Source organism: Cydia fagiglandana, chromosome 10, assembly GCF_963556715.1.
Source record: "Cydia fagiglandana chromosome 10, ilCydFagi1.1, whole genome shotgun sequence".
Taxonomy (NCBI): domain Eukaryota; kingdom Metazoa; phylum Arthropoda; class Insecta; order Lepidoptera; family Tortricidae; genus Cydia; species Cydia fagiglandana.
In genome coordinates this window covers 3,207,815-3,220,808 of record NC_085941.1, presented here as the reverse complement: position 1 = coordinate 3,220,808, position 12,994 = coordinate 3,207,815, and the positions used below count along the sequence as shown (strand labels likewise).

General features: G+C 35.9%; 2 protein-coding genes across 5 annotated transcripts in view; one reads left to right on the top strand and one right to left on the bottom strand.

The window, feature by feature from the left end:
• Positions 1 to 2,665, top strand: part of LOC134668060 (protein TANC2) — a 192,079-nt gene extending 189,414 nt beyond the window's left edge. For all 3 annotated transcript variants that reach the window (XM_063525510.1, XM_063525511.1, XM_063525512.1), the window contains 4 exons: positions 40 to 197; positions 507 to 586; positions 728 to 959; positions 1,313 to 2,665. In XM_063525510.1, the coding sequence (XP_063381580.1) occupies positions 40 to 197; positions 507 to 586; positions 728 to 959; positions 1,313 to 1,606 (764 nt within the window). In that variant the 3' untranslated portion in view covers positions 1,607 to 2,665. The remainder of the gene's footprint in view (positions 1 to 39; positions 198 to 506; positions 587 to 727; positions 960 to 1,312) is intronic.
• Positions 2,403 to 12,377, bottom strand: LOC134668078 (uncharacterized). Of its 2 annotated transcripts, none has more exons than XM_063525555.1 (14): positions 12,291 to 12,377; positions 11,736 to 11,783; positions 10,597 to 10,681; positions 10,317 to 10,450; positions 9,390 to 9,475; positions 9,153 to 9,216; positions 7,007 to 7,132; positions 5,880 to 5,978; positions 5,319 to 5,516; positions 4,875 to 5,105; positions 4,521 to 4,616; positions 4,269 to 4,412; positions 3,658 to 3,894; positions 2,403 to 3,309 (listed from the first exon to the last, which is right to left on the bottom strand). In XM_063525555.1, the coding sequence occupies exons 1-14, from the start codon at positions 12,324 to 12,326 to the stop codon at positions 2,935 to 2,937; spliced, it is 1,959 nt and encodes a 652-aa protein (XP_063381625.1). In that variant the 5' UTR covers positions 12,327 to 12,377; the 3' UTR covers positions 2,403 to 2,934. The 2 variants fall into 2 exon arrangements, with proteins under 2 accessions (XP_063381625.1, XP_063381626.1); XM_063525556.1 differs by having other exon boundaries at positions 4,269 to 4,409.
• Between the last annotated feature and the right edge of the window lie 617 nt (positions 12,378 to 12,994).

Below are 12,994 nucleotides of genomic sequence, written 5' to 3'. Positions count from 1 at the left end.
AAATAATTTTCCACGTTAACTACAATGATCTACTTTCAGATCAACCTGACGGCAGTGGCAGAACACCTCTTGGCTTAGCGTGTGGCGGATCAGCTGAGCTGGTAGAGATACTCCTGGAGAAGGGAGCCTCGTTGGAAAGGGTGGACCACAGCGGACTGAGGCCTTTGGACCGGGCGATTGGACAACGGAATGTTCCTGTAAGCATATTATGTTATTATCTCTTTAGGTTGTATATTGACTCAAGCCTAAATCCAGTTATTTCAGATAGCTCACAAGTTTTTATAAGGATTAGGGATTGCCACTCAGAGACCAGATTCATCTGGAAACTTCTAGTCTGACCTGGAGATCTTGACGTTTACTGGATGATGTCATTTGTATTGTAGTGTTATCCGGGCAAGTTTCCGCAACTTGATGTAGCGCCTATTTTTCTTGACGACATGATCTATAAATAAATACCTATCAAAATGTCTGGGAATGCGTGTTACAATGCTTTAATTTGTTTACAGGTCGTCAACTGTTTCCTGAGAAAAGGTGCCAAGCTCGGTCCGACAACGTGGGTTATGGCTTCAGGAAAACCTGAATTCATGTGAGTCTTTCATTTTCAATGAAAATTCAAGATTTAATTAGTTTGATAATGACACATCTCACCTACTTAGTTCCAGCTACATCAATTTAATAGGAACATTATATATAGCGATCACAGCTGACATTTTATTTTTCCTTCCAGGCTAATCCTCCTTAACAAACTCCTCGAAGACGGCAACATGCTATACCGCAAGAATCGTCCCTCGGAGGCGGCCCACCGCTACCAATATGCCCTAAAGAAGATCAACCCCCTCATCAGCGATGAAGGCTTGACTACGCCGACTACGCCGGTGCCTCATGAGCATGTGTCGGCGTTTGTGCAGTTGAAGACGAATCTGTTGCTGAATCTATCGAGGTGTAAGAGAAAGTTGAATGTAAGTAGATCATAAAAATGTGTAGAGTTCGCTTCAAGAAGTAACTGTATTTATATGCCACCCAAAAACAGTTATCTATTAGATAGAGATAACGTCGGCCTAAATTGCAAACCTCGTAACTCCATTTCAAGGAAATTAGTAATTGCTACCTTGGAAACAGTACTTAAAGTCGTAAACCTCGTAACTCCCCCGGAGGAGTTCCGAGGTTTGCGACAGGCCGACAATAAGCATGTTATATATGAACATATTATGTAATTTCAATGATTATGCTACAAATCCCGATCGACAATCTCTTCCAGTATTATATGAAGAGGTAAGAAAACTGACTCATTAACTTTAATTTTCCATTTCAGGAACCATCAGAGGCCTTGGACCTCGCCGCTCGTGCGTCCGTACTCCGCCCTAACGCCTTCGAATGTGCCTACGCCATGGCCCGCGCCATTCTCGCCCTCAACAAGCCTTCAGAAGCCCTTCCTCACGCCAGACGAGCCCTCCTCTTAGCTCCATCCACAGACTTACCCACCATACGAACCCTCAAAGCGCTCCAATCGGAGATTTTGTCCAGGATAAACGCGGGTACTCATAGTCTGAACGGGGATAGCCGATCAGTCAGGAATTTTGATACGATAAGTTTGAATATGCCTTAACGCAACCCAGTGGAAATTATATGGCTGTACAATTTTTTGTTCATTACTTATTCGAAATTTTGTGTCATTGTGTTGTGTATTTATGTTAAGTTGCAATTTAGATTTTTCTGTGACAAGTGAAGAAGCATTAATGTTCTTTAATGCAAAGTGTAATTATTATAATTTGTTCTTTCAATGCAAGTTTTTAAGTGTGTATATTTTAATCTCTATTTAGCAAGCAGGTTATTTTTGAGTTATAAATATGTACAATGTAGTTTTTTTTTTGTTTTTGCAGTTTGCATATGTATGAAACATCATGTGTGCTATTCGTAGGTAGGTTTTATTTTATGTGAATACATGACATAGCTGTGTAAATATATTCTTTCTAAAATAGTTGAAGCATTGAGTCCACGTTATAACAATTTTGACTTGGATTATTTTTTACAATGGTTGCTTGCCATTAAATATGAAGATGCTTTAAATAATTTGCCTTACTATTATTTAAATATTTATAAAGTATAATGACATTTAGTCGTAGATTCTATTATTTCAAAATATTTAATTTAAGTTCATTCTATCGCCTTTCCACGTAGTAAGTGTATACAGTATACGTCCTTGCAATCTTTATTTTAATTTTAATTCTTTGTTATTATTTTGTTGATAAAATGAGTAAAACTCATTCGCCCATCTCTTGCTTTATTTTAATTTATTTAAAAAAGTTTAGTTCTTATGAGAAAATTCACTAGGGTTGTAATTAAAGGCGAGATAAGACAATTTTCGTGTTTTTCCATATGTATAAAACAAATAAAAAACTAAGTGTGATTTATAAGTATCCTTTATTGATAAGTTTATTTATGTGATGCATTCAAACATATTTAAATTATTTGGTATATGCATGTTCTAAATTAAATATACTGGCTATATTCGACATTTATAGAAAAGACTGACAATTATTATTGGTTCAACTTTATCATACATATATTTGTAACTAAATATACATACTTATAGAAGATATTATAAGTACAATAGATACTGTGAGTATACATAATTATATTATTAAATTTTTCATATTGCTTCAAATTGATTTTTATTTAAAATCTTACAAGTAGTCACGTATAGTCTAGTAGGTAAACACAAACATTATTTATTCCTTATCATGTAATTGATGGATATTATATAATTACCACTCAAATAACAGATACGTAATGCAGAAACGCATATTAAAAATAACAGATTTTATTTACAAAAAAACCTTGTCTCCTGCGTTACTTAAAAACCCTTTGTCTCCTGTGTTACCAAAAAAATACGCATCTAAAATTCTGATATTTTGTTGATAAAAATGATACGAATCAAGGCAACCCAGGACCTCCTCTCAAAACTGAATCACGTGGTCCGTGTAAGTTTAAAGGCCCAAAATTGCTATGCATCTGCTGATATACAGGCAACAGAATTTTAATCGGTCGAGCCGTAGGATTCACGTCTATTATCCTAACTGTTGGCACATTGCCAGTATCTAAAATGCCAAAGTCGTACTTTTTGGCAACTTTAGTTTTCCTAACAACGACTTGTTGAGACTTTGGGGGGAAGAAGATATAATGGAATTGGTTAAGCATTTGTTCAGTTTGTTCCTTCGTTGCATTTTGAGTTGCTACCGATGAGTGGGAGATTTCGTTTAGCATTTTGTAGCATTTCGGCGATGATTTGCGGGCCGATAAAGGACAAGTCTGTAAACAAAGAGAAGTCATACATTCATCAGAACTATACATAATTTAGTAAGGCAACTAAGGCTTGTCCGAATTTTGGACTTGTATGCAAGCATCACCACTGAATAAAAATGTTTAACTATATTATTTAAAATAGCATTTAAAGAGACCTTTCGTCTCTTTTCGAGTTATAACATTAAAGTGACAACCTGACAACATAATTACCTTATTAGGCAAAACAGGATAGTCGAATCGTATGTTACTTCCAATAGAACTGACAAAGAGTGTATAAATTTCTTTTATCTTTGTCTCAGTTGTCCACACTACCCTATAATTCATTATGATATTACTAAAGAAATATTTACGTACCATCAACATAGCGTCGATCAAATTCAACAACTTCTTTGGGGAGCTGCAATGGTTCCTATACATGGGCATACTAGTGAATGCGCTTATATACGCATCATGTAAGGCGAGCCATTCAGTATGAGTCCTTGTGAAGTCGTTTATATTGGCCTTCATCTTGAAATAGTCCATGAACTTGTATTTGTTGAGAGAACCCATTTTGGAAAGCAGACAGGTTGTGGACTCGGATAGTTTCTTGCACTGAAATAAAAAATAATACTAAGTTACATTGCATGCGCTCATCTGAACAATGTTAACTTACTTCTAATTCTCATGTAAGTGAATTGTACAATTCTTATGAGAAAATAAATTCTTTAAACCCAAAACCCAAGTTCAACTTTGATTTGTGTAATCAATAGAGTTAATGTCCCATCCAGTATAAATGAATAATAGCGTCAACCATTTCCAATTTCGAGCCTCGAGTTCATATTTGTAGGACCCTCTCTGTTAACAACGTTCAACACACTCGAAGTTTTCTATTTAACAATCAGGCTTAACGTAAAAAATCAAAAACTTCACAAAAGACAGTAAATATCTTGTCAACTACATATGTAATAATACGGCTCTGTACATACCCCGAATACGGGCTCGTGTTTCTTCACAACAGGTACCACGTGCGTGGAATACTCTAGACGACTTATGGAGCTCACTCCACACTCTTGTAGAACTGTGTCGTATTTGATTAGCCGAGGGATATCGCAAAATTGGTGACGGTTCTTCTGAAAACAACATTTTGATTAGATATATGGGGAAACGCAAGTGATGCAAGGCGATCTAGAAAAAATACAATTATATAAAAAATATGTATTATAGGTAGGTTAACTTACAAACAGGCCTTTGGCTGAACTGATTTGGCAAACAATATCGTTAGTTACAGTACTTGAATGCTTGCAGGGGTCGTTCTTCTTCACAGTAGGACAATTCTGTAAAATAAATTAAGGTAAATTAGTACTTACAAAATCGCAAAAATCTAGTATCCCATATTCACATTTAACCTCCAATTATACCTATTATATACCCATTCATTAAAAATCAGCTATCCTAAAGATACCAGACAAGACTGTTCATATTTATCCAAAAATACTAGAAATTAACTCAACAAATTGTTGAGCATTAGACATAGAGAACTTGGTAACAGGAAAAATAACAAGATTTTTTTTTATAATGATGACTGAACATACCTCAGACAAAACATCAAAAGTGCACGCCAAAACCTTGTTAATCTCACATTCTGCCTCATAATTCTTTATCGGCCAAGTCAGACACTTAGTGACCACCCTAGCCTTAGCTTTGGACCACGATGGGTGTTCCATAGTCAGGTTGTTTAGCATTTTAGAGAACGCATCCACGTCGACGGTGCCTGCTTCGGTGATGATGTTCAGTTTGCGGAAGACGCATGTTTCTTGAGCGCACTGGAAAATTAAAGGGTTAAATTTATTATATCGAAGTTTTTTTTTATAATACTACTTAAATAATATCGCTCCGGCAATTAGTTAACATCGTAATTGACCCGATACCTACCTAAAGGCGATGTGACTCAGCGATAGCAAATAAACGCAATAAAAAATTGGTTCATGAGCTTTAAAATGATATTCTTAGCTTACGGTAACACCAAAGACACTTACAGACAACGGCAGAACTTTCACATCAAGTCTCGGTTTAACCGTCGTAGTAGTTGTTGGCACGGGTGTAGTAGTAATAGCTGGATTCTCTATGGTCAGTCGCGCCTGAGGGTCCCACTTTAACCGGAAGTCGCATTCAGACCGCCATGATGGTTGAATAAAGCCGGACATATCGCAGCAATCCAGTGGATCATCGGAAGACTGCAATTAATTCAAATAATTATAAATTTGGAAGCAATATGTAAATGGATCAATGAATTATTTTGGCAATCATTATAATGATTATGTCTCCTGGGTTACTTTTTAAAAACATGATTCTTTCGAATTTAAATTCACAAAACTCGCGTCTTACTAGTAGGTAGGTAGACATCTGGTAAGGTTAGTATTATTCTAGAGTTGTTACTGTGTTAATTGTCCGGTGTTTTTCGTTACAGTAAATATAAAATATTTTACGATCTACAGCGATCTTCAAATTTGGATGGACACATTATGAACGGAATTCATTCATAATGGTCATGTACTTTTGGAGCTGGATGTACAAATACGATGGTAACGTATACTTACATCATCATTAACTGGTAGAGGAGGTAGACTCACTACGCGTAATGAATCACCGGACTGTGTAGATTGCGTGGGTGAAGCCTCAGTTTCGCTACCCGGTTCCTAAAAAAAATATGCACCTCTAAGGGCCACGCATTATTCACTAACCCCGGTTTAACCGGTTAAACCTGGAATTACCATGGTTACCAGTACAATTTGGCACTTGGTTACCGGTTTAACCGGTTAACCCCGGGCCAGTGGGATGGTGCAAGTGGCGCTAATGGATTATCTTCAAATACTATTATTTGATTACTTATAATACCTATAACTGCGACCATTTGTGCCATCTCCAACCATAAGGGTACTTACTGTCGTTTGTCAATAAGGCGCTATTTCCATGAAGTTTCAGTTTGAACTCTAACTAATTGACAACCGACAATGTGGTATCTTTTAATTGAGAACGTCACATTTTTGATAACGTTTTAGCATCTGAATTTAGCATATTTACACCCCGCTAGTTGTCAGTCACGGTGACGTCTCCTGCGTTACTTTAAAATTTAAAAAAAAAGAATAAGAGGGCATGAATAGTCATTTTGAATATAATAAGAATAAGAATAAGAAGCCATTTATTGCAACACACAAAGCATTCAACACAAAAATAAAAATTGTGCGGCAAAAGGAACGGGCTCAGCATACGCTGCGTCAGTCATTTCGTTTCAAATTGCCTGCGCTTATTCAAATATTTAATGGTGTTTTGGCGTGACAAAGCCAAAGTTCTAAAGTGCAGGTAACTATTTTTGAGTGATTGAAATATTAAACAACAAAACACATTTCTTCTTATTTTTTATTTATTTTACTATTTTTACTAAAATTGTGAGGTAGCAACGGTTTTTTCTAATATGAATGAGTACAAAGTTAACATATTGTACATATGTACTCGTATATGTCATTGTACGCAGTCCTTAGCGTTTAACCTCTAGCCGCCCAGAGACCTATAAAAAGGTCTCCTGTTCCATTCTAATTTGAACTTTGTGTTGACAAAATAAAATTACATTTTGCTTGGCAAGGTTTGACGTATGGGCGGCTAGAGGTTAAGCGTACCATTTAATATTGACTCCTATTACAGGCCCCTCCCTGTAAAAGTTTCTTACCGGAGCGAGGGTGACCACGCGGACGGGACTGTGTCTGTGATAGTGCATCACGTGTGTGAACCCGCATTCGGTCAGTGTTGTACTGTTGAATAATTCTGGCAGGTCGCAGCATTTTGAGTTGAAGTACTGGAACAATGGAAAGATAATTAACCACAGTACTTAACTACCTACCTGATGTCCAATGGAGACAGTTGAAAAAGATCTATGTCATTAAACTAAGATATTAATGTTATAATTTAAATAATAATATAATTATTCTTTATTTTTTGACTGCAAAGAAAAACGTACACGTCTACTATCTATGTTATACAGGGTGATTCAGGAGACGTGAGCAGGACTAACACTGCGCATTTCGTTAATTATAAGCAACTGTTTCGTATCAGTATTAGTGAGGTTAACGTTAATTTTCTAGTCGTGTTGAAAAAAAAAGTTATTAATTTATTTACGACATGCATGGTCACCCTAAAGTTAGAATACTAAACTACCGATATTCTGTGTCAAATTGAATGTCATCACGGTCTGGTTACTTTTGAAAACTCGTATCTCACTCAAGTTTGACAATTTATTTTCTTCGTAATAAAAATGCTGTCATTACGGTTAAAGAGGTTTTATGTTTATTAATTAGGTCTTATAGGGTGACCATGATTGTAGAGAATTAAATTTGCCCTCACCAAAAAGTTAAAAAGTAGGAAAAAGTGTGGTTGTTTCACCTAAATACGACGGTGATCGATCAATTATAGTAACAGCACCAGTCATGGGACATTTAAGAGGAAATTTGGAGTATTTATGATATTTCCCTTATACATGTAAATGGTCTACCGCTTAGCGTGTTAAAAGATGATAGTCCTATCTGTCTTTCATGTTTTAGGCGTGTTGTATCAAAGATACTGCAATTAGTTTCCACATATTTAACAAATTAAAACTATGCTTTTTTTCTCCAGTCATGGACACCAAAGTTCCAGTAATGGGCCCCCGGTAATGGACGTGGATCCAGTAATGGGCCCCCTATAATGGACATTGCTCTATCAGTATAAAATATAAATGGGGATTAAATTACGGCAAAATAAAACAATTTTTGGTATAAGCTTTCATCGCTGAATGTATTTTTCTTTCCACAACCAATTATTATTGTATTAGATCCATCGAGACAATTCTAATATACCCTAACACAGTTAGTTAGGCTTTAATGCGATAAAGTTCCCATGGCCACCTCCTGTCTCCATGATCAGATCAGGTCCATGTTATCATAATATTGCATTATCATCCGATTTGCATACTTAATTACGTTACTTACACAAAATTTCAACTGAATCGGAAATCGAAAAGTGGCTCAAATTCAGCTACCAAGATTGGACCCACTCTAACTAACAGGGCAAGTTAAATAAAAGTTTGGAAAAACGATTTTAATTTATCCAAAGTCCGAGAATACCTCCTGATTGACATATTTCTTAACTGCATTTTATTTCTGTATTGTTAAAACATGAAATTATGGCATAGCAAGCATCATTCTGTCATTTGTCCCATCATAGGAGGTACGCAGTTTTACAGCTCCTATAATGGGATTGGGCCAAATACCACTATTTTTTTAAATCTGTGGAGACACAACATAGTGTGTTGTATACCTTATCTCATGGTAAATGCAATTAACAAAACACATTCTAGTTTTCATCAAGTATTAATTAATTAAAATTTAATAAATTAACTCACCTCTCTTAGCGAAGTTGTTAAGAATTCGTAGTGGCATTTTTTTTCAGTGACACGACAACTTTTAGGTTGACGTCAATTTCTTAAAAAACAACCAAATTTAATAAAACTTCAAACGGAAACAACTCTAGGACTCTTATTTATGATAATATACAGCCAGTGTTTATAAACTACTTTTAGATACTTATTTTAGAGGAATTATGTTTTTTTGTCCCATTGCTGGTTCCTCGTCCATTACTGGGTCCACTACTATATCAGTTACTGAGTGTGCAGGATTATTCCTGCTCACGTCTCATGAATCACCCTGTATATAATAATATGTAGGTGCATAATATATTAATATTAAGTACATATATTATGGCATTATAATGAAATAATGATAAAAATAGACCACTAAATCTTTAGCAGAGATAGGTTAACTTACCTTCTTGGGTTTACTTACGTATTTCATAAACCACGGCGGGCGTTGCTCGTAAGATAAATTCGCTTCTAGGTTTTCATACAAGCTGGAAACAGAATGACTAATGATTATCGTGAGCGGAATAACTAAGCTTTTAAAAATTAAAGATTAATTTGGAGTATGATTTTCTATTTCTAACGCAACCAGTCAGCATTGTCAATATTGTAAAAAGAAGTGGCATAGCCAAGTTCGATATAGCTGAGATACCTAACATCTTACCCTTGCGAGAACATATATTTGAAGCCAGCCAGCGATGAAACGTTTGAGCAGCCGTCATTCATTCTCCAGTATGCATTTGGACAACTCTGTAAATAATTATTATGTTAGAAATACTTTAAAATTGTATAAGTAGAGTTTGTCTTAGCTAAGTTTGCGCCGACTTTAACATAACAGGGTGAGGCATTGTCATTATAAACGTAATATTTCGTAGAAATTTAACATTAATAAGGACCTTATACCCTCTGTCATTGCAAATGCCGTGCAGAGTTAACGTTGTCTGACTCTATCCGTAGATTAAAAATATAATCAAATACCTTTGCAAATAGCGATAGCTAATTTCTATGTAAAATATCTGCATTTACATCATATATTTTTGTGACTAATTCTCACTAATTGACTAATTGTGATTTCAATGTATTTAACCTCGTAAGATAAGACCCATCATTGAATGTTTCCCAATTTTCAATTTGAACCTTGTTCTATAAGTAAATTGACAGGAATTTCGTTTGTTTTAAAAAGCAATTTAACAGAAGAAATGCTACTTCATCATTCATGTAAAGTTCAAATTAGATTGCTATGAATATGTACATCATAATGTACATTTAGACTCAGGGGGTTAAAATAGGTGCCATAATCAAAGAATAATTAATAGTACTACCGTACTGAAAGGAAACTTCCTACAAAAACGAAGTTTGACAGCGGTTCAGGGTCGAATCATGCTGTCTCTTTCTAATATATGGCACTATCCCTTTCGGCTATTTAGGTTTGTCAAAAATCAAGTGATTATCTTATCTGTGGTCGTGCACGCAAAAGGAAGTCAAGTGGTGCCAACCCTAATAATTGCTCGGAGCAATGCTGAGCCGAGCGGAGCCGAGTTTGACCGAAGTCAGGAGTTTCGCACCCCGGCCATAATGTCATATTTATTACCTCAATCAACTTTTCTACAGTGCATTGTAAGAGTGCTTGTCCGGGGCATGTGTTTGTGTAGCGCCGCGTACGGTTGACGTAGCATCCTTCTAGTGCGGGCTCGACCGCGCCATGCCATGCTTCAGGTAATATTTCTACAAAAACATGTAAAATCATGGTATAAGAATAGTAGATTATACGTCAAATAAAAAGGTCGAGAGATGCAATAACCTCTAACTAAAGCATTACGCTACTGCTCTTAAATGATTTTACTAAGCTTTAGATTATTTTCGTCACGCACCTTTCAGAACTTGGCGGTATTGGTCTCGTGCAGGCAGCGAATCGCCTAGGCCGAGTTTGTTGTTGATGCACGTCCATTCTCGACACTAAAAAAAGAAAAATACGAGATTATTGAAAATTTAATAAATAACTTCTTCATGTTTATACGGCAACAGTTTCACTCACTTGAATTTTTTGTCGCTATTGGAAAGTTGTTTCGGGGTCGTCGTTTTAAAATATGTCTCACGAAAGTTTAATATCGATTAACTTCTTCATGTTTCGTCAGACATAACTGCTTAACATCTAGCTAGAGCAAAACTCTAAATGCCCTAAAGGGTTAGAGTTAGACCAAGAAAAGTCTGCAGCGATTTTGATAGCCCACGCAGTGTAAGTGTTATTTTAAACATCAAACTTCCATGAAATTATGACGTATAAATAACACTTGCACTGCGTGGGCTATCAAAATCGCTGCAGACTTTTCTTAGTCTAACTTTAATTAGTTAAGAATGTTTAACGTGTGATCGTTTCGGACTATTTCTGATTTTTCAATGGAATCAGAAGGAAACGTCAGACGGGTAGTAGGTACGCTTCGGCCTGAATTGCCTAATCTAATGCAAAGCAATCGATCTAATTACTGCTGTAATTAACATTAATTTCTAGAGATGCCCCGAATAGTGAATTTGGCCGAATACCGAATATTCGGCCCCTCTCTCGCCCGCATGTCATGCCGAATATTCGATGACATGCGGACATTTTGAGTCACAATTATTATAAAAACTGCTCGCCAACAAAGCACAATGTTTGCTAAGACATAATTTTATGGTAAGCAGCGTATTAATGAATTTAGTAGAGTCAATCAAAAAATCAGACTCATAATAAGAATAAAATATTTTGTAATCAACGAATGCTCAAAAACGTGCCTTCGTATTTATCTCAAGAATACATTTTAAATTTTAAGTATACCTAGTTTTTGGTTATTTTTTTGTGTAATTTTTCCTTTTAGGTAGGTGCAACAGATATTCGGTATTCGGCCGAATAGTAGGCAACATTCGGCTGAATACCGAATATTCGGCAAAGTGGCCGAATACCGAATAGTTGCCGAATATTCATGGCATCTCTATTAATTTCAATAATAATTGAAATAAATGGCAAATAACTTACCAGTCGTGCATTTTTCATGTAAGATTTCCCGAAGTCATCGCTGAAGGCCTTAAAATAATTAATTTATTATTAATTAGACTAAATTAAAAATAACATAACGCAAGCGAATCGTGGTATTATAGGGTCATTGTGCTAGTTTTCGTCCGGTGTCAGTTTCCGTCCACTTGACGAAATTTGAGTATAAAAATATATTTCGCAAGTAGCAAATTATAAATCAAATGTGTTATTTACCAATCCGTCAAGTGGACGGAAACTGACACCGGACGGAAAACTGACGCAATTACCCTAGTATTTAATTTTCATCACTTAAAAAAATATTCACTTTTCACTTTGCACGCCAAAACGCGGCAGATATTAAAACATTTATACTCATTGGCTACGTAGATACGTAGACATAATTATTTATTGAAAGTTGACTTTTTTCTATATCGTAATTTTTCCTTTAAGTCCACAGTCGCATAAATCGTCAATAATGGCGCGTATTTCAACTTTTTTTAGTGACTCGTGACATTTTGAAACCGCCAGTCAATTAATTATGAAAGAAAATGAAATTACCGTGTGTAAAACAAATAATAATAACAGTATTTTCATATCCGTGACACTATTCGAACGTCGTAGAATAAACTGAGCGATAAAGATGGCCTCGGCCCGGTGTGGGGTCACAAGTTCGTTGATAACTTTATTTTTTGCGTTATAATCATAAGTTGAAACAGAGGCTGTCTAAGGATGAACAAGCTTTGTTATTATCAGGGAGTCAATTGTTATACATAATATACAATATACCAGGATGCCGAGCCAAGAGGCTAATCGTTTGCGCCGTCGTAGCAAACGAAACGCTAATATTTCTGTCGCACATTAGTAAATTTGTAATAATTAATATAATGGAAGAGTGATAGAGATTTTACCGTTTCGTTCGCAATGGCGCAAATGATTATTAATTGGCATCTTGGCTAGACCTTCTGTTAGATATTATCATTACTCGTTCGCAACTTATCGTTGCCAGTTGCGTAAGTACGAGTACATAAGCACCAATCTGTTTTAAAAATCCCAGAAATATTTAAAAGCGCCATCTAGAGAGTTCGTATAACAAGTAAATTATACATATAAGCAGCTAAATTGGCAAAGGCAAGTCAAACCGTTTCTTGTAAAAAATTCAAATCGCACGACCGCGTGCCGCCTCCACAACAACGGTGCCAAAGCGCTTCGTGTGTTCTGCGCAGGAAGTAACTTAAAACACAGAATAAATAATAGTACTAGGT